The sequence below is a fragment of the Lepidochelys kempii genome, chromosome 7, assembly GCF_965140285.1.
Source record: "Lepidochelys kempii isolate rLepKem1 chromosome 7, rLepKem1.hap1, whole genome shotgun sequence".
Lineage (NCBI taxonomy): Eukaryota > Metazoa > Chordata > Testudines > Cheloniidae > Lepidochelys > Lepidochelys kempii.
This window is the reverse complement of record NC_136386.1, coordinates 56,085,031-56,104,974: the sequence shown is the minus strand read 5'-3', so window position 1 is coordinate 56,104,974 and position 19,944 is coordinate 56,085,031. Positions and strand designations below refer to the sequence as shown.

The 19,944-nt window shown below is 48.3% G+C and overlaps 1 protein-coding gene across 12 annotated transcripts in view; it reads left to right on the top strand.

Annotated features, from left to right (window-relative positions):
• GBF1 (golgi brefeldin A resistant guanine nucleotide exchange factor 1) overlaps positions 1-19,944 on the top strand; it is a 180,719-nt gene that overhangs the window by 153,613 nt on the left and 7,162 nt on the right. For 7 of the 12 annotated variants that reach the window (XM_073352952.1, XM_073352955.1, XM_073352954.1 and 4 more), the window contains 15 exons: positions 308-431; positions 739-864; positions 1,606-1,688; positions 5,719-5,955; positions 6,766-6,859; positions 10,198-10,374; positions 10,895-10,959; positions 11,063-11,186; positions 11,830-11,901; positions 12,449-12,543; positions 13,243-13,396; positions 14,459-14,681; positions 16,568-16,731; positions 17,212-17,458; positions 18,004-18,203. In XM_073352952.1, coding sequence (XP_073209053.1) covers positions 308-431; positions 739-864; positions 1,606-1,688; positions 5,719-5,955; positions 6,766-6,859; positions 10,198-10,374; positions 10,895-10,959; positions 11,063-11,186; positions 11,830-11,901; positions 12,449-12,543; positions 13,243-13,396; positions 14,459-14,681; positions 16,568-16,731; positions 17,212-17,458; positions 18,004-18,203 — 2,185 coding nt within the window. The remainder of the gene's footprint in view (positions 1-307; positions 432-738; positions 865-1,605; positions 1,689-5,718; positions 5,956-6,765; positions 6,860-10,197; positions 10,375-10,894; positions 10,960-11,062; positions 11,187-11,829; positions 11,902-12,448; positions 12,544-13,242; positions 13,397-14,458; positions 14,682-16,567; positions 16,732-17,211; positions 17,459-18,003; positions 18,204-19,944) is intronic. The other 5 variants (XM_073352959.1, XM_073352958.1, XM_073352949.1 and 2 more) reach the window with 2 other exon arrangements.

Genomic DNA, 19,944 nt, shown 5'->3' with positions numbered 1-19,944 from the left:
TTTGGTCACAAAGGGGAACTGGTTCAGGAGCTAAACAGACCACCAGCTACTATGACCACTGTTCCTCCTTCGTCACTCCTATCCACTGGCTGTTATTGGTGACCTTTCCTTCTGCTTTCTTCCACCCACCACTCTTGTCCATCTCCCTCTGCTCCCTGCCCACCCGTCGGTATGGCTCATTCCTGTATGTTGATCCTCAGTGTTTTCCAGTCAATAAATCTGTGGGTGCACACATGCCTTGCTTTGTCTGCCCTGCCTTCTTCTCCTGTCTGTTTGTGTGTCTCCTAGCATTTTGCTCTTATTGCAGGACTTTCAATTTCCAAGGCTTAAGACTGGATGAAGCATTACGGCTTTACCTAGAAGCATTTCGCTTACCAGGAGAGGCGCCGGTGATTCAGAGGCTATTGGAAGCCTTCACAGAACATTGGCGGGTGCGTACTGGGTGGGAAGAAATTATGCTCCATCCACCCATTGTGTATGTTTGCTGTCCTTGACATGTCAAATCACAGGGTGAATCTGACCTCTTTTGAGCTCCCGGTGTTCTATAACATTACTGTGTAGGTGGGGGATGGCACAGTGACTTCTTCCGGGGCATTGTCCAGAAGCTGGGAGTAGAGTTCTGATTTTTCAGCCAGTCCATTTGTTGGATTCTGTTGTGCAGGCAGGAAAATGGAGATCTCAAGTCATGTGTGCATCTGTCTCCTGTGGATCTGACTTGTGGCTGTATTTGCCTTTCAGAAATCAAATGGCTCTCCATTTGCTAATAGTGATGCCTGCTTTGCCCTGGCCTACGCAGTTATTATGCTGAACACTGACCAGCATAACCATAATGTCCGCAAGCAGAATGTTCCAATGACCCTAGAGGTGAGAGCAGATTCCCTGCATGTGGCTGTTATGCTGCCTCTTACTTCTCTTCATTTTAGGAGCACGGAGTTCTGTTTTCACCTTTCTGGCTTTTTTCCGTTTGCTGTTCCTTCCATCTTCTGTTTAGTCTGTCCCACTCATCACTCTTCGATGTACTGTAAATAACAGTAGTGTTGGGGTTAAGTACAAGAGTTACACAGTCTGAAGAAATGAAAGCTAAGCAGTAACATGCAGGGAAGGTTTGAATTGCTTTTTACTCTGTAAACACAGTTTCGTGACCTGCTGTACCATAAGAACTAGTAAGAATGAAAAGAAGCAATAGAAAAAAGACTAGTCGATTAGAGAAGTGATGCTAAGTGAATAAGCACCTGGGGAAGTGCAGAGAGCTCAAAGTGATGGCACAGTGTTCTTACAAAGGTGGTGTATTTGTCATCCCAACGCACAATTGAAGCTAATCACATGTAACATTAATGGACCATCCCCATGTAATATTACCTATCAGCAGGTGGGATGGAGGCTACTGAACGCTCCCATGCCACTAAAAGGATTATTCAATACTCCCTGAATTATAATGTATTGGTCAGTGTTTCTTGAGTCCCAGGAAAGGCAAGCAAACAATTAATGAGACCCATGGAGTCTGCAAGCTGCATATGGGCCTCTGAGTTGCTGAGTGCCACTTAAGTTAGTGTTTTTGAAATATTCTTAAGAGAATCATCTTGGTGCTAACTGTAATGTTCCCAGGAATTCCGGAAGAACTTGAAGGGGGTGAATGGAGGCAAAGACTTTGAACAGGACATACTGGAGGACATGTACCATGCCATCAAGTAAGTATTCAGCCTTCTATCGCATTTCCATGTATGCACCGAGCAAAGCGGCTCTGTTTTGGTCTGTGAGACCTCTGGAGCACAATTAGAGAGAATTCTGCTGATCATGTGCCAGTCTGCCTTGAACCATCTTCCATCTTAATCTGGGGCTGTGGTAATAGGCTCGTCACAGTTATTGAATTGGATTTGTGTAGTTGGAACCTTGCCATGGTATTTTAATCTGCAAGACTTAAGATAAAGGTTTTTTTTAAAAAAACATGGCTTCTATCAACATGTGAAGGAATGGCAGCGTGAGAGCGGTACATGTGAGATACTGTAGCTAAGAAACCACTCCTCTGGGTCAGGCTTCCAACTGTATTAGAACTTGTAGCGCCAGAAGCGGTGTCCCTCCCTAATGCTGCATTGGTGCCCTGAGATGGTGTGGCCAGGTCTTGGTCTTGTATATTCTGCTTTTGCATTTGTCCCTTTCTCTCTCATGAAACTGTCTGCTCCTGGTCTCTGCTCCCCATCCCTGGGGCTCCTGGCACACAGACCGCTGCTTGGGGGAATTCCTGACTGCTGTGGTCCTTTCATGCTCAGAGTTGGCTGTGGGTGGGGAGGCTTTAATAACTGCTTAGAAGTTATCGTATTCAGTAAATCCAGGCCCAACCACTTTGAAGCTAAGGGGATTACAGCTTTGAGGAGGCAGGATGTGACTCTGACTCTCAGCTGGTTTCAGTCCGTGATTGCGTGCAACAACTGGGTCTAGAAACGAGGCGGACTTCTTAGTCCGGCGCTCCCTTTCAAGTCTCCTCCAGAAGCAGGGTTATGCAGGCACCTGTGCTAAGTACCTAGAAGTTCAAGAGGCATCTCCAGATTTCAGCAAATAAATTGTAGTTTTGATCAGTGTCTATTGCTTGATGGGGTTCTCCTCCCTTCAAACAGAGTTCAGAGAGTCTTCAGAGATCTTTTGTTTGTCTGATGACTCTATCCCAGAACCAGCCCAGTTTTTGTAGTCAGTCCACAGGCTGTCTTATGGCTCTGTTAAGAGCACTGATGCTAGGACAGCCTGGCATACACAGTCTTGCTCCGTTATGGAGGTGCTATCATGACTCAGTAGTTAAGATGGAGACTTTTTGCACTTAAAGTAGAGATTCAGACTGTCATGTAGATGAAGAATATTGCATATCCTCTTCAAAATTACAGCACTTGTGCTCTGGGCACAGAATTAAATTTCTGAGAATTTCCAAGTAAATCCATTAATTTATTTGAGTTAAAATTAATCAAAATATGGGTCCTTTAAGAAACTTTTGTTGGGTATCAAACTGTTTGTTTCAAACATAACAGTCTCTTCAAACTTTCCCTACAGTTGAAATTTACTGCAACCTTATGTGTAGGCCATATTGTGAATTTTTTAAGTTAAAGGTCACTTTTTGCGATTGGTTTTCATAAGTGGAAGTTTCTTCAGCAGCTGAAGAATGTCCTTGCATAGAGAATTCCATAAAGAACTGACCTCTTTCAAAATGGTTGATATCTTCTAATGTCAATGGGACTGAGGCCATAGTCTGCCCTCAGTTAGGTGGGGCAGGGTGGGTAAATTAATATCTTTTATTGGACCAACTTTGGTTGGTAAGAGAGACAAGCTTTTGAGCTGTCACAGAGCTCTTTTTGGGGTCTGGGAAATGCACTCAGTGTGTCACAGCTGAATACAAGATGGAACACATTTGTTTCGCATAAGTACTTAACACATCTTATAAGGGACCATTCCAGGTGAAGGGGCCTGTTCACACCTCTCCTGTCATAGCAGGCAAAAGGAGGGCGGGAGGAAGTAGGGGTGGTGTGTTAGTAGTTTATAGATTGTTGTAATAAACCATAAATCCAGTGTGTCTGTTCAGTCCATGATTTTTAGTGTCTAGCAAAGTTTTTAATTTAAGCTCCCAGGTTTGTCTGTCCAAAATGTTTGTGCAAGTTTCCTTTGAGAATGAGGGCTGAGAGGTCAGATATAGACTGATGTAACTTTTCACTTCGTGAAAAGTGTTCACCCACAGGTGATAGGGTGTTTTTTGTTTTTTATCATTTTTCCGTGAGGGTTCATTCAAGAGCATGGTGATCATCTGGTTTCACCCACATGGTTGTTGGGGCATCTAGTACACTGGATGAGGTACAACACATGTTGTGATACGAATGGTTAGGACCCATGGATCCTTCAGGGTGTGTTGTGGGGAGTGTTGACCATCATAGCAGTGGAGATATGTCTACAAGTTTTGTATCCATTGTTCTGGCAGAGTCTGGTTCTGCTTTAAGTTGGTGTGTTGTTGGGAACTTGCTTCTGATGATGAGCTCGGAGAGATTGGGTGGTTTTGGGAAGGCCAGAAGAAAGGGTTCAGGAAGGATTTCTTTCACGATGTTGTCCCCATTGAGTATGGGTTGTAATTGTTCAGTGATACCCATATGGGTTCCAGTGTGGGGTGGTAGATGGCCACTGGGGGTGTGCAGTTCAGGGGAGAGGAGAGGTTATTGCTGTATTGAAGCAGGTTCTCTTGGGTGGCCCATTCCATGATGTGATCTACCTCTCGTGGAGTGTCCTTGTTTGGTGAAGGCGGTTTTGAGTGTATTAAGTTGTGTATCCCTGACTTTCTCCTTTGGAGCATATTCTGTGGTACCTGAGTGTCTGGCTGTAGCTGTCAAATTTTCTTAGTATATTTGGGGTGTTTACTAGATCTGTGAAGGTAGGTGTGGTGATCTATGGGTTTCTTGTATATAGTGTCAGTAGAGTTCCATTATTGAAGCTGATCATGGTATCCCGGAAGTTGATGCGAGTGTGGGAGTGTTCTAGAGAGAGTTAAATGGATGGGAGAGTTTGGTGGTTGGTGAAGTTGTGGTGGAAAGCTGAGGCTTTAGGTCGTCTGTCCAGAAGATGAAAATATCATTGATGTATCTTTGGTTTCGTGGTGCATTTGTCCAGAAATTCTTGTTCAAGGTGGCCTATGGAGATATTGGCATATTGGGGAGCCATCCTAGTACCTATGGCTGTTCCCATGGTTTGGATAAAGTGTTTGTTGTTGAATATAAAATTTTTATGGGTGAGGTTGAAATGGATGAGTTTGGCAATGTTTGGGGTGGATAGCTGAGTGTTATCCATTATCTTGTAAAGATCTGAGGCAGGTAGCAATGCTGTCATTGTGAGGGATGTTGGTGAATGGGGAGGTGACATCCATGATGGCAAGGATAGTGTTCTCAGGGATTTTGTTAATGTTGTGGTGTTTCTGGAGGAAGTAGGTAGTGACCTCAGTTGGGTGATCATTTTGAGAAGGGCATCTATCTCCTATTGGTCTTCACGTGTCACCCTTGTGACACCAAAAGTAGATAAAATATCTCAATGTTTTTAGATTAAACTGATTTTTATCCTAGGACTTCAAATGCTACTATGCATTAATCATAATTGTATGGCTAATGCATAGTGTTTCTATAGGGAAAAGTTAAGGGTATTTGCATGCCTTAACTGTAGATTTCCGTGCCTTAACATGTTCAGATTTCTTTTAAGTTTAATGCTAACTTTGAATTTCCTGTCTTTATAGTGCTTGATTTTGGTATAATCACAACATCCCTAATGTTTTTACCCTAAATTACCCATATGTGCTCTTTGCTATAATGCCGTATTAACTTAGTTTTTGTCTGGGAATGCATAAGCTACCTGTGCGAAAGATGAATGGGTCCTAAAGGAGAAAGAGGATGCTGAGCTGCTAGTTATCAGGTGTCCTGGCTAATTCCAGTTTGGTTAACTGCATTATGCTCTAAATTCCCTCTTCAGTTTTAGACAGAGATGGATTCTTCGCAACGCTACACAGCTGCTTAGGTCAGGAAGTGGAGTGCTGTTAACAGATTTTCCATTCCAACTCCAGTATACGTGCACTTGAATGGTGGGCAAAGTGATCCCAGGGCGTGCATAGTTTGTGATGTGCTTTGAGATCTTTTATAACGAAAGGCACTGTGTAAATTTTAGATTTTTTCATTCTGAGCCAGACCTAACCTTTCCTTCCATCCCTGTTAGAAATGACGAGATAGTGATGCCAGAAGAGCAGACGGGCCTAGTGAAGGAAAACTACATATGGAATGTACTGCTGCATCGTGGTGCTACTGATGAAGGCATCTTCCTGCACGTGCCTCCAGGAAGCTATGATCACGATCTCTTCACCATGACTTGGGGCCCCACCATTGCAGCCCTGTCCTACGTTTTTGACAAGAGCTTAGATGAAACAATCATCCAGAAGGCTATCTCTGGCTTCAGGTAGCCCTACTCTTCCTCCGCAGAGATCTAGTAGGCTTCCAGTCTGTGGGTGTAAATCATCCCCATTTTGGGCAGTATCTCCTATCTGCCAGCTGGAGGGAGCATAGAGAAGATCAGCTGTTGGCTTTCCCTAGCAAGTAGAAGCTTTTGCTCCCAGCCTGCAGCCCCACATTACTGGCTAGTGCTCTTCCCTGGGCTTGTGTAGATCCAATCCTTAAAGGCTTCTGATTGGTACCACTCAATCTTTGTCTGGTCTACATTGTTGTAATAAATTATTTAAAGTGATTGAGCACCATTTAAACTTAGTTGTGGCCAGGATAGGTCCTAGCATGTTTTTTGGCCAAGCCAGTTCTCAAAAATCCCTCCCTAGACAGAGCAGTCTGTATTGGGGGGGGTCTTTGGTCACAGCTGGGTTCAAATTAGGTATAAGCACATTTTAAAAGCTCAGTTATTACACCATTGTATCCAGGGCCTTTTTGAACTTTGAACCTCAACACCATGAACAAATTGACCACCTGTACTTTTATGCTAAGGTTTGAACTGGGGACCTTGGTCCTGTCTGCCTGGGCCTCTGAGGCTGCAGTTTGTTTTCTGGACCAGCACAAGGAAATACCAGGATCTCTGCACCTGCCAGTAGTTTGTGCTGGAGGGTGGCAGCACAGAACAGAGATGGGTTGCTAATACTGGCATGTATTGTGAGATGCAGGGGAATGGTCCTGCATTGTCAGTGAAGAGGGAACCTGACCTGGGGTTCTAGACTGGGAGCGTCCTGTGCTGTTGTGGTTACATTGCTTGTGGTTTGTCTTTCAGGAAATGTGCAATGATTTCTGCACACTATGGCCTGAGTGATGTGTTTGACAATCTCATAATTTCTCTCTGCAAGTTTACTGCCCTCAGCAGCGAGGTGAGTTTGTGCGGAGGGATCTGGAAGCAGATACTTGTATATATCATCTTCTGTCTCAAAGTTTCTGCTGTGGAGAGGTTAACTTTTACATGTGATGACATCCCCTGCAGATATATTGTCTGTCCTGTTTTTCAGCCCCAGTGCAGGGATTTTCGGCGTGAACTCTTCAGTGCAAGTGAATGGAGAAATGTGATTTGTCTGTAATGAAGTAGGGTTTCCACACAGCAGCATATCCTAATATCCCCACTGTTTCCTTCTAGGTGTTGCTCATGTGGCATTTTCAGCAGCAGTTTTGTCAGGGATGGGAAGGGATCACCTGTGGCAGCCAAGTTGCTTGAATCACAGATGTTTCTACTCTGTATATGTCTACACTGCACACCACTGGCAGCAGCATGTCGGTTATGTGTGGCTACATGTCACAGTGAAAAGCAGGCTGCATCCATGCTGCAGCATGTATCTACATGCATCAGTGAAGGGCTCTGGCAGTGGGGAACTGTGGCAGGGAAAGGCTCCAGCAGCAGAGAGTTGTTTGAGCCTTTGCCTGCTGCCTTCCCTCTGCCAGAGCCTTTCCTCTCTGCTGCAGTCTTTCCCTGAGGTGGAGAAAAGCTCAGGCAGCAGGAGGACAGCGGGACACTACACTGCTAAAAATAGCAGTGTAGACAGAGGAGGCATTGCTTGGGCTTGTAGAGAGCCGTGTGAGGTACATATCATAAGGTTCTGGTGTGTCTATACTCGCCTAAGCAGCGTCTCACCATCTGCACTGGTATTTATACCTGTGCTAGAGTGGTGTATACACTCCACCCTGCTGTAAAGCATGTGCAGAGTAGACGTACCCTGAATGTATTGGGAGAGGGACACAATACAAATATGTGTAGACAAAGCCTTTAGAAAATAGAGCAGGAATTTGAAGAAGTTCCTAGAGTACGTGTACGTACACACACACACACAAGCACTATTGGTTGACATTACAGAAAAGTGGTGGGATGAATGAGCCTGGGTTGCTGGAGGATTTTCTTTTTTTTTTTCAAGCAGGAGAGTGTATGCCATCAAAGAACTGTTGAACTGTGTAAATCTGTTGGTCCCAACCTTTTAGAGCACTGTACCAAACTACTAGACTAAGCCCTGCAAGGCTCCTAACAATTGCCCGCTGCATCCCATTCAATTGTGAGACTGAAATTTGGTGCGCTGCAGCCCGAGTTCTGTTGCAGTTTAACAAGTGCATCTTTTGGTGGGAGATATAAAATCAAGGACTTCTCGTCCTGAAAAATGCCCCTGGCTTTTCCACAAGAAATAGGGTCTTATCCTTAGCTGTATTCCAACTGTACCAATTATATTCTTCAGCCCTAAATTTCCATACAACCTGAGGACCACAGATATTTGAGAGGTAATATAGTAGAGGGGAAGGCAGTGTTTTAAGGGGTTGAGAAGATGACTAAGAGCAACAGTGAGAAAGTAAGGAAAGACCATTTTGGTTTAGGTTAGCTGTTAGCCGCTTCCCTAGGCAAACCTTTTAGTGATCAGGTATCTTTTCTGAGGCACTGCAATTGCAAGATATCGCCGTATTGGAGGTCAGCTGTGAGAGAAGAGATGGAAGAGGTCTTTGCAAGGAATCAAGTGGTTGTAAGCAAGATCACCCTGCTCTCCAGTGGATTCAGCAGTGTTATTCTTCTTGCCTTTCTCTGCAGTTAGACACTCACCCACTGGGTGTTCTGGAGTTGCTGTCTGTTGGGATGAGTTGGATGTGGCTGGTCAGTGCACAGAGGAAGCCAAGGGATGTTGAAGTTCATATTTTGATGCGAGAGCTCACTGATATGTATGTTCCTGTGGTTCTTTCATAATAACATGGGGGCTGGCACTGGAAATGGAACAAAGGTAGCTGAAACTTTCTTGCCAAGCTTGCCACATAGAGCCACTCATGCAATACAGCTGTGGTCATTAGCACTGACAGCAGCGCCTGCCAAAGCAAGTCGTTTTGCAGTTGGACCTCTTTCAAGAGCAATGGGATAACAGGGTGGGACACATGTTTTCTGGGCTTCAGGTATGAGATCTGAAGAGTTACGCTTCTGTCTGGTCCAGTCTTTCTCACCCCTTCTCAATTAGCCTTGGGAGCAGAACAGAGTTATTGGATTTTCTGTTTCTTACTTACACGGATTATTTCTTTGCATAGTGTTCCTCCTCTTGAGAGACTTTTGGGCTCCTCAAAAACATTGGACATATTAGTTCTGATCCTTATTCACATGGTTGCTATATTGCTTTACTGAGAGACTCAGTTTTGTAGCATGTGGTCAGTTTGATGGAATGGCATAACACACTTTGTGTTGGTAAGCTGTGGATGTATTGGACAGGTTGCCTTTATGAAGGGACTGTGGTCTAGTAATTAGCACAGGGGACTGCAGATCAGGACTCATGGTTCTGTTCCCAGCCCTGCCATTGACTGAGTGGGAATAGCTATGCCCTTAAGCAAGTCACTTATATAGTCATGTTACTTAGGGTTTGTCTAGACTTAAAAGGCTGCAGCAGGGCCTCTGTAGAGCATCAGTGCAGATACTACCTATGCTTCCGGGAAAGGTTCTCCCATCAGCATAGGTACTCCACCTCCCCGAGAAGTGGTAGCTGGGTCTACAGGAGAATTCCCACCGACCTAGTGCTGTCTACACTATGGGTTAGATTGGTTTAACTGTGTCGCTCAGGGAGGTGGATTTTTCACTCCCCTAATGATGTAATTATACTAACCTAATTTCCTGATGTAGAGCAGGCCTGGGAGGGAAACTGAGGTACAGAGAAGTTAATAATTCATGCCTCTCCGGGGAGTTGTGATGTTGAATGAAGTATTAGTAAAGAGCTTTGTGATTCTGGAATGAGTTACTGTAGTGCCGAGTCTTAAGCCTGGTTTACCCTAGGAAATGAGGTTGGTAGAACTTTGTTGCTCAGGGATGTGAAAAATCAACATACCTGAGCAACCTAGTTAAACCAATCTAACCCCTGGTGTAGGCAGCACTGTATGGGCAGGAGAATTCTCCAGTTGACCTAGCTACCATCTCTCGGGTAGGTGGAGTACCTATGCCAATGGGAGAACCCCTCCTGTCAGCATAGTAGTGATGTCGCTAAAGTGCTACAGTGGTGCATCTCTGTCTTCCCCCTGTGTTTCAGCAAGGGTCAGGGAAGCCAGCTGAGCCCAGCCTTCCCCAGATTGAGTGCTAGCTTTGTAGTTTACCCATAGCCTTTCTTATAAATATCGTCTGTCCCGTAGCAGGGTCTGCAATGCACTCCGTCCTGGGCTGTGTTGAAAGGGAAATGTGTCTTGCTGACAGACTGCCACCCACTCTTCTCTCTTGCAGTCTATTGAGAATCTGCCCAGTGTTTTTGGAAGTAATCCCAAGGCCCACATCGCAGCAAAGACTGTGTTTCACTTGGCGCATCGCCATGGCGACATTCTGCGGGAGGGCTGGAAAAACATCATGGAGGCAATGCTGCAGCTTTTCCGAGCAGAGCTGCTGCCCAAGGCCATGGTGGAGGTAATGACAGCCAGCTCCTGGCTAATTCAAGAGAGGGCAAATGGAGAGCCCAGCTTTGCAGAGTCCCAGTTCAAAGGAGAAGAGAGCCTGCTTGGAAAGGCCTGGCTTTAGCAGTGCGTGTATAGAGCAAGACAGCCCTTGAAGGGCTTAGCACAGTAGTGACCTGTGGGCTCCTGCTTCTCAGATTGGCAGATGTTTTTTGTTTGTTTTGTTTTTTGTTCTTAATCTGAATTTGATTAATTCCAACTCTCAGACATCTGCTAAAATAAATGACAAGACATGTCTGTGTGGGGAAATGCAATGGTGTGGGGACTGCAACAATGCACTGTAGAAGGCCCAATTCTGTGGTTTTGCCTGTGGGGTTGCAGGTTTGGTGACAGTGTCTGTATGTGGGGGGCGGGTTATGTGCTGTGTATAGATCAGACAGTGTAGACTTGAATGGAAAATTGATTTGGGGATGTGAAGAAGACAGAGCTGAAAGAGGTGAACACTGGGACATGCACTCTGGTCTGACTTCCAGGTTGAAGACTTTGTGGATCCCAATGGCAAGATCTCTCTGCAGCGGGAAGAGACCCCATCTAACCGGTGAGTGGCATGGAGAGGTGTGGCTCAACAAGTCCCTCATGGGTGCTAGGGAACATGCATGGTTTCTTGTTGTGTGGCTGATGTGTGTGTATTCTGTTTGCAGCGGTGAGTCCACAGTGCTGAGCTTTGTTAGCTGGCTCACCCTCAGCGGTACAGAACAATCTGGCATGAGGGGGCCATCTACAGAGAACCAGGAAGCAAAGCGAATAGCTCTGGAGTGCATAAAGGTAATGCACGGGACTGAAAAGAATCTGGCACAGAGTGTAATGCATTGAGCAGGGGCATTGGGTGGTGTGTATGAGAGGACAGACCTTCACAGATCATGGGAAGTGGGGCTGTAACTCTTAAGTACCCGCTTCCTGTGGAAGAGTGTTAACTATTTAGATGGAGCCAGGATCCCAGAGGACTTGGAAACCTCAGGGACCTAACAGACCCTGAAGAATACCTGCATATGCACAGCTGTAGGGAGCTGTAGTGTACTCCATACAGATCTAACACTACTCGCCCATGGGGAGCCACGTTCCATAAGTCCATGAAAATGCAGGTGCTTCCCCATAGGGAGCTGAGATGTTTAGTCTAGTTTAGAGTCCCATAACTAAGCACAAGTTGATGAGAATGGATTTGTAACAAATACAGATTTTCCCTGATGTGGTGACTTGTTCTCTCCCCTAAAATTTGCCCAGTGGAGGCCAGGTTCTTTAGGAGAAATGGCTTCTAGTGATGCGTATTGGTTGGTCGGGGCCTGAGTTCCTAGAAATGGGCTTGAAGCTCCCTCTCCAATCTACTCTGTGCGTGCCGACCTGCATGAACTGCGTTTCTTCAGGTTATGTCCCTGCTCACAGCACTCTCTTTCCCTTCTCTTCTTCGCAGCAATGTGACCCAGAGAAACTGATCACTGAAAGCAAGTTCCTCCAGCTGGAGTCCCTCCAGGAGCTCATGAAGGTGAGAGGCATCGCAGGCAGGTTGTAGGGCTGGAGGATAGTGGTCAGGAGGGTACACTGTACTTACAGCCATGTATCGCATACTGCGGTGGAATATTTCCCTTGCAGGTCTTTTCCAGAAGACTTATCTAGAAGTACTTCAAGAACAGCATTCAGTTCAGCTTTTGGCTCAAGGTTTCTCACTGTCTCTGGCATGGGAAATTAGGTCCAGGGACTTCCTTAAGAGCAGAGCCAGGTGTTAATTTGTTGTATAGCTTCTTAAAGGATCCCTGTGGGGCTCAGGAGAGGCTTGAGAATTCCTGTAGCTGTGCCTAGGAGCCCTAGGGCTGTCCCTCTTGCTTCCCCTTGGCAAACTGCATGCCTGAGTTGAACATTAGTGAGTGCATCAGAAAAAGAACCTGGTGTGTCTGCTCTCCTAAATGGCGGATCCGGTTGCAGAAGCTGTGAAGTGCTGTGTGACTGGGGGAACGCACAAGCTGGTCCCTCTGGGAGGATTTTCACTGCATGCAGAGGTGGTGATGGGTACTGATGATCTTTGGCTCTTTCAGGCTCTGATCTCCGTGACTCCTGATGAGGAGACGTATGATGAGGAGGACTCTGCCTTCTGCTTGGAGATGCTGCTGAGGATCGTGCTGGAGAATAGGTGATTCTTTGAGCTGTGTGCCAATGCCCTTATTCAAACGCAGTCTACAGAACTGCTCCAGCAGTGACTCACTGATGTGTAGGTCCAGGAGCTCGGTTCCTTATGGGCTTGGTTTGCCAGCTGAAGCACAACAGCTGGGTTTAGCAATTCCACCACAGTACCTGTAAAAAGAGGGCCATCCCCTCTGAATCTCTGCTTACTTCAGTGAGACCTAGAGGACATGGAGACTAAAATGGTGTCTGTCCCAGCTAGGGATGGGGAGGTGGGGGGATAGTGTTGCTGCAGTGCCAAGTCGTATGATCAAGAATTACCCTTCCCCCACATCACCTTGATGGTGGGGTGGGTGGCCTGTTGAAAAGATCTCCTGCTAAATATGGGAGGGCTGGCAGGTGGGGCTGGTGGAGCCCCCATGCGCCTGGCACACCTGAGGAGGGGAAGGGGTTTGCAAATTGAGCAAAGGGGCCAGGAGGTTCCAAGGAAGCTGCTGAAGCAGAGTTTAGAGTGCCCTCCCCCACCTGGTTGCTTGTGAATTATGAAGCAATGAGCTCCCATAGATCTGTTGTTGGTAACTCTCTGCTGGAGCGTCCAGTTGAAACAGTGAGATACCAGGCCTGCAAGGTCTCTGAGAGCGAGCAGCTGCTAAGCCCTGCTGTTCATCTCCCTTCACCCTGCCCTTTCTCCTGTTGCTGTGTTGGCTAGGGACCGTGTGGGCTGTGTCTGGCAGGCAGTGCGAGACCACCTCTATCACCTGTGCGTCCATGCTCTGGAGTTCTGCTTCCTGGTGGAAAGAGCAGTGGTAGGGCTGCTCAGGCTGGCCATTCGGCTCCTGCGCCGGGAGGAGATCAGTGCCCAGGTAAGGGGGTTGGTGGAGGTCGGTGTACTGGGTTTTGTGCCTGCACTCACCAGCGCATGAGGGATCTGTCGCTGCCGTTAGTCATCCTAGCATTGCATCACTTGAGTGCTCTGAGTGCTGGCCTCCTCCCTGTATTTGTGGCAGGACCACTTCCCACCTGTTCACTTGTCTTGGGATTTGGTGCCCTGCTGCAGACTTCAAGGCACTCTGAGAGCTGTTTGAATTGCAAAGAAGGGGAGAGTTACAGCTAAAAGGCAAAAGCCATGGAGCCTGGTCTGATGAGTTCAGAGCAATGAAAATGAGGGAGAAGAATTCCCCTAAGAGGGCCCATATCAAGGGAAAGACCCATCCCCCAAAGGCATCTGAACATGCCACTTGTCATGGAGAAGGAGGTAGGTGGACCTGGTCTGGGAGAGGGGAATCTCACGGCCAAAGGGACGACGTCTGCTTAAAGCCTAGCCAGTTAAAAGTAGTGTCAGACAGATTCAGACTCTGTGGGGCACCTGCATCTGAGAGCACTTCAGAGTCCGTTTGACAAGTGAACAGACTGAACCGCAGACAGATGGTTCTCTCCACCCTTTCAGTTCTAGGGGTTGAAGGTGGTGTGTGGAACAGTGGTGACTAAAACACTTTCACCCAAGTTTGTGTGTTAAGCTTATGTGCCTAAAGGGTAACCGTTACAATCCTCCTGGCTTGTAGCCTCTCTGTACTAACACATTGCCTGGGTGATAGGGAGTTTTATACTCTTTACACACCACATTGAATGGCCTTGTCCCTGCTTGTGCTGCTTTGCTGACATCCTACTACCGCAGATTCCAGCTCACAGAAATTGTCTGCTGCCAGCCACCAGGGACTAAGGGACGTGGCCCAAGTACACTGTATGTGACTACTGCACACCAGCGAGCAAGGAGGCTGGGTTAATCTCACAGCCCTTTGCAGTGCATGCAACTCTGCTGAAGAAGCTACAGCCTTTAGCTCTAACTGGGAGAGGAGGACTTTGGTAAGGGATGGGAGTGGATGTAGCGCTGGCCATGACCACTCACTGCCACCTTCCCTGGCCAGGTTCTCCTCTCACTCCGTATCCTGCTAATGATGAAGCCCGCCGTGCTGTCCAGAGTTAGCCACCAGGTTGCCTATGGCCTCCACGAGCTTCTGAAGACCAATGCTGCAAACATTCACGCTGGGGATGACTGGTACACACTCTTCACCCTCCTGGAGTGTATCGGGTCAGGGGTGAAACCGCCCCCAGCCCTTCAGGTTACAGCAAGGGCAGATAACGACACAGGTAAGACAGAGGGCTGCTGCTAGGAAATCTGATGCCTGTTTGCCAGATAAGCAGCTGCTTCCTCAGGCTTTTCAATTAGCTAAGGGGACTGCAGGAAAACAAAGCTGATATTAAACTACATTAGCAAGATTAAAAGCCAGCACCTGCTGTCACTCCTACTCATGATTTGTCCCTTTCTCTGCTCTGCCATCTCCTCCCAGAGCAGTAGCCAGTGCACCAGAGGGAACAATGGAAGGGAAGCTGAGATTGCACAGCTGCTGAGAGACTCTGCTGGGTTCCAAGGGGGGATCTTGTCCTGGGTCGTACAGATTAATCCTCCTCTTGGGGATGTAATATAAACCGAGCTATTGTCCACATCTTACTTGATGTTCTTACAGGGGGAGACAGCAAGGAAGTGAAGAGACTGGCTCCTCTGTGGCCGTTTTAAGAGCAGTGTGCTGGGAAACTGCAATCAAATGTTTGTGATTCTGAATCCATTTGGGTATAGACAGGGCACCGACCACTCATACAAAAACGTGCTCACCAGTCCCCCACTGTCTCACCCTGATACTTACCGATCGCGTGAGAGCAATCCAGTTGGGCGCATGGGTAAACCCAATCTAAGTCCTCCCTCACTGCACATGGCAAAATGATTGATGATGTGCCATCAAAGCTCATTGCCACAGGCCTACAATAGAGGGCCTCCTTCCTCTCCCCAGATATTACTTATGAGGTCCTGGGGCATTATACCTGCTGGTTTGGCAAGTCCTGCTGGTGGGCCTTTCATCTTGGCTTCTCTAGGGGCCAGCCCAGGGTTGTTCTCTACACTCTCTTCTAGCACTGCTATCTGTTGGTGGCACAAGCATGTGACAAGACCCAGTGGCAATGTAACAGACCACAAGCTCTTCTGCCATGAGTCTTGTACCAAGAAATGCATTCGGACATTCACATCCGAGCTCTACCTCCCTCCCTGCTGGCTAGATTGTAGCAAATGTGGGATGTTGGAGAACACCCAGCGATTGCCCATGAATAAGTGATCCCATTGGCTTCAGTGCTGCCCCCAGCAAGGATTGCTTATCTGGGAATGTGTGATATCAAACTGAATGGTAGGTGTAGGGAAGGCAGCCCCTATGACACAGCATGCTAAAGTACGCTGCTGGCTATTGGGGAGCATGAGATTAGTGCAGGGGTGGGGCTGGGCGAATGACCCCGAGGCCCTGTCTAGCGCATGAAATTCTCAAACACATTGGCTGTGCTGCTCTGTCCCAACATAGCAACTGCAGTAATTCTCCTCAAACTCCCCTTTTCCATGTGATTTTTCTGATCTGCCCCCCTGGAGTAGAGCGCTGCTGAGGAGCCTGGAATGAAAGCGCCTCCATGCATACAGATGGGGCTCAGCAGTTAAGGCCACATTTTTGGTTGGATCTGCATGTACCCCCTGTTGAGTATGGCTATGCAGCAGGCAGTGTGGGTGCAGAGGGCACATGCACAAATGGGGGCGGGGTGCAAAAGATTTTTGCAAATGCAATTTTGGAGGCCAGTTTTGGGAACCCATGGCTGGGCTCCATCATTATCTTGTCCAGGCTTCAGCATTGGATTCTCTCCCCTTCTAGGTCCCCAGCCATGTTAGCCAGCTGGAGTATGGAGAATCCTGTGGGAATTCCCAGCGTAAATCACATTTATCATAAAGCCTGCTATAGGGGAGAAACTATTACAAAGATCTGGTCTCTCTCTCTTTTCCCTGAGGGTGCTGCTCTGATGGCTGCTTTCATGGGGGAAAAGCAAGAGGAAATGAGGCCTGGCCAGGTTCTCCTCTAACTGGGAACTCATGGGCTGGAGCAGCCTCTTTTGGCTTATATCCCCTGGAGCTCTGGCTCTGGCTCACTTATATGCATTTCTTTTTGAAGGTGCTCAGTCCGACAGTGAGATCTCCTTGTCCTACCACCCGAGTGATGTCAGCCTGGACCGTGGCTACACCTCTGATTCTGAGGTATATGCTGATCACAGCAAGCAAGGCAAGATGCATCGCTCCGTGACTGACGTGGATGTGGTGAACAGCGGCTGGCTGGTGGTGAGTAAGGCGAGGGCTGCCTGGGGCAAAGGCTCAATCCCTTGTAGCAGCAGAGTGTACCAAAGTGAGACAGCTGTTAGCACCACAGCTGGACATGTATCCACTGGAGTTGGGGTGCAGCTGTCAATGAGCTCCCTGCCCTGCAGATCCCATCCTCCTCAATGTGCATCTGGCTTGCCCTTGCCCTGTAGCGAGTGGGTGCCATTCTCTGACAGCTCTGGGTGCAGTGTGGGGTGGGGTCCGAAGGGAGTGGGACTGGAGAACAGAGCAAGGGGGGTGAGGGGATGAGAAGCACAGGTGGAGAAGAGGTGAACGGGAGCAGACAAGTGTAGAAAGGAGGGGAGATGGGTCCAGCCAGCAGCAGTACCTTCTGTTGGTGATAGAGAAAACACCTGCCCTGGGGATGGGCTGACACGTCTGTGCTGTGCTGTGTACGCGGGGCTGCATCCTCTCACACTGTGCTATTGCTCTGCATTGCAGGTTGGCAAGGACGACATTGACAGCCCCAAACCCACAGCTGGGCTCAGCAGGCAGGGTCCATCTCCTCTCGTGAACCAGTATAGCCTGACTGTGGGTCTGGACCTGGGCCCACACGACACTAAATCTCTCATGAAGTGCGTGGAGTCCCTGTCCTTCATTGTGCGAGATGCTGCTCATGTCACTCCAGAGAACTTCGAGCTCTGCGTCAAAACCATCCGCATCTTTGTAGAGGCGAGTTTGAATGGAGGTAAGGTGGGGCTTGGTTAGGGTGCGTCAGGCAACAGCACACAGAGGAGCAAGGGACAAGCAGAGTGCACCCCCGAAGGAGGAGAGCCAATTGGCTGTGGGATTTTCTGGGCGGGGCGGGGGCAGGGGGAGGCCTTGTCACTTTGGTCTTTTAAAGCTTGACTGGCTGCAGCAGGCAGATCACCCAGTGGGGACTGGTCTGGCCATGGGCGCTGGAGTAGTGAGCTAGTGCTGACCTCATTCCATAGCTCCTTCCTGTCCCTCATACTTGCCAGTGAGGGGGACTGTGTGACTGCGAGGTGGAGAAAGAGGAGCACCATCAGCCGGAGAAATGGCATCCGGGTGGTGCTGCTGCTCCGGGGCTTGGTCCCAACAGGCTCTGAGGATCCTCTGGGGACACTCGGCACCTCATGAGGTTGGGCCCTTTACTTCAGAAGGTTGTTAATATGTAGATTGAGAAGGGCTTGCGGGCCAGTCTGCATTGGGATCCCAGTGTGTGTGATGGAGTATGTCCATGGGTATGTTATGGCTCCTGGTGCTCCCTAGGGTACAAGTCCCAGGAGAAGCGAGTGAAGAGCCATAAGTATGATGGTAAATCCAACCGATTCAAGAAGAAGCCAAAAGAGAACTTGCTGAGGCGCTCACGGGCCTCAAGCCAGCACCAGAGCCACTCCCACAGCGACGAGGAGGATGACGAGAGTGTCCCGGCCAGCTACCACACTGTGTCTTTACAGGTTAGTCAGGACGTAAGTATAGCCAGGATTTCCTCCTCTCCTTTCCCATCTGGGGGCCCCGCTGCCCACCCTTGGTGGGAACTTCCCCAAGAGGGGTGGGGCTCATCTCTATCACTGCTCAGTTAGGGGTCAGGCATGTGTCTGGTCCTAGTGTTAAGGGGAGCGTGGGAGGTGTCTGTGTGATGAGGGAAGACACAGGCAGATGTGGGGGGTGAGGTTTAATAAAGAGGGGTGAAGGCTGTGTCTGGAGCTGTGGGGGTCACTGAGGAGGGTGACTGGGATGGGGCGGATTTTGTGATGAGATAGTGAGGGGCATGAGAAGGATTAGAGGGTGTCTGTGATAGAGGAACGAAGGATGTGTGAGCCCTGGGGTGTGTCCGAGGTGGAGTTAGGGCACTTCTATGGAGGGGAATGAAGGATGTATTTGGAATTTAGGGGTCTTTGAAGGGTGGGGGAATCGCCTCTGTCTGGAAACAGTTCTCAATCTGGACCTTGATTACGGGCCATGTGCAGCGCCATGCTGGGTGTTGTCCTGTGGGAAGAGTCATGCTGTAGATCTAGAGTTCAGTAACTGAATCATTAGTCCCTGAGCAATAGCCTTGTTACAGGCTTTACGCTGAGAAGATCAGACTGTACCTGGTCAGCATGACTGCAGTTGTCTCCCTCTCTCCAGAGGCAAAGCTCCGTCCCCACACACCTAGAAAGGACTCCATTCTTTCCCATGTGACCCACTAGTCCTTCCCCTGATCCTCCCTCCTCCCAGAGGATTACTTCTTCCTCCTGTCCCTTAAAGACAGGTTCATCTCTGCCAGTGTGTCTGTCCCCGGCTCTCGCATGACCCAGACATGCTCTGTGTATGGTGGGAGGCGTAGAGGGAGGTGACCCCCCCCCCCCAACCCCTTGTCCCCGGACTGTGCACTGGTGTGGGCGAAGCTGGGTGAGGAGTGAAAGTCTTTAGCCCTGGTTTAGGGGAAGGCAGGGCATGGCATTGCTTTGGGCACTAGAGTCCTGCAAGTTGCCAATTAGGGAGCGGGAGGTCAGGTCCTGCCCCCCCCTTAGTTCCCTACAGGAGGTGGGCTCCCATAGGGACCTCTCAACTTCACAGAATTAGTGTGGAATGTCAGTTCTGCAGGAGAGAGATGCTTCTTGCAGCTTGTGCCCTTGGGGCAGGGAGTCAGTGTTTTGTTTACAAACAGAGGCAGGGTGATTAAGATAAGAAAGGGTTCTGTGATTAAATTAAGGATCTGGAAGTCCAGTTAGATGAACCTGTAAAACAGGAATCCCTCTGGGGGTAAGGGGGTGTTGAAGAGAGAAAGCAGGGGACTTAGAAGAAATACAGCCAAGCCCTCTGAGCCAAGTTTACATTCAGGAAAGATCAGAGGGGTAGCTGTGTTAGTCTGTATCCAGAAGTCTGGTGGCAACTTAAAGAATAACAGATTTATTTGAGCATAAGCTTTTGTGGGTAAAAAAAGAAGTGGGTTTTTTATCCATGAAAGCTTATGCCCAAATAAATCTGTTAGTCTTTAAGGTGCCACCAGACTCCTCCTCCTTTTTATTCAGAAAAAAGGGAGATGTGAGGGGGGTAGGTGAAAAGGAACCAAAACCCAAGGAAGGGATAGCAGATATAGAGAAGTTCCCACTCTATCTGTACTTATGTGGCCCCATCATCACAGTATGACTGCCTCACATCACAACCCCACGGTGAGGTAGAGCAGTGCTGTTATCCCCATTGTACAGATGGGGCACTGAGGGA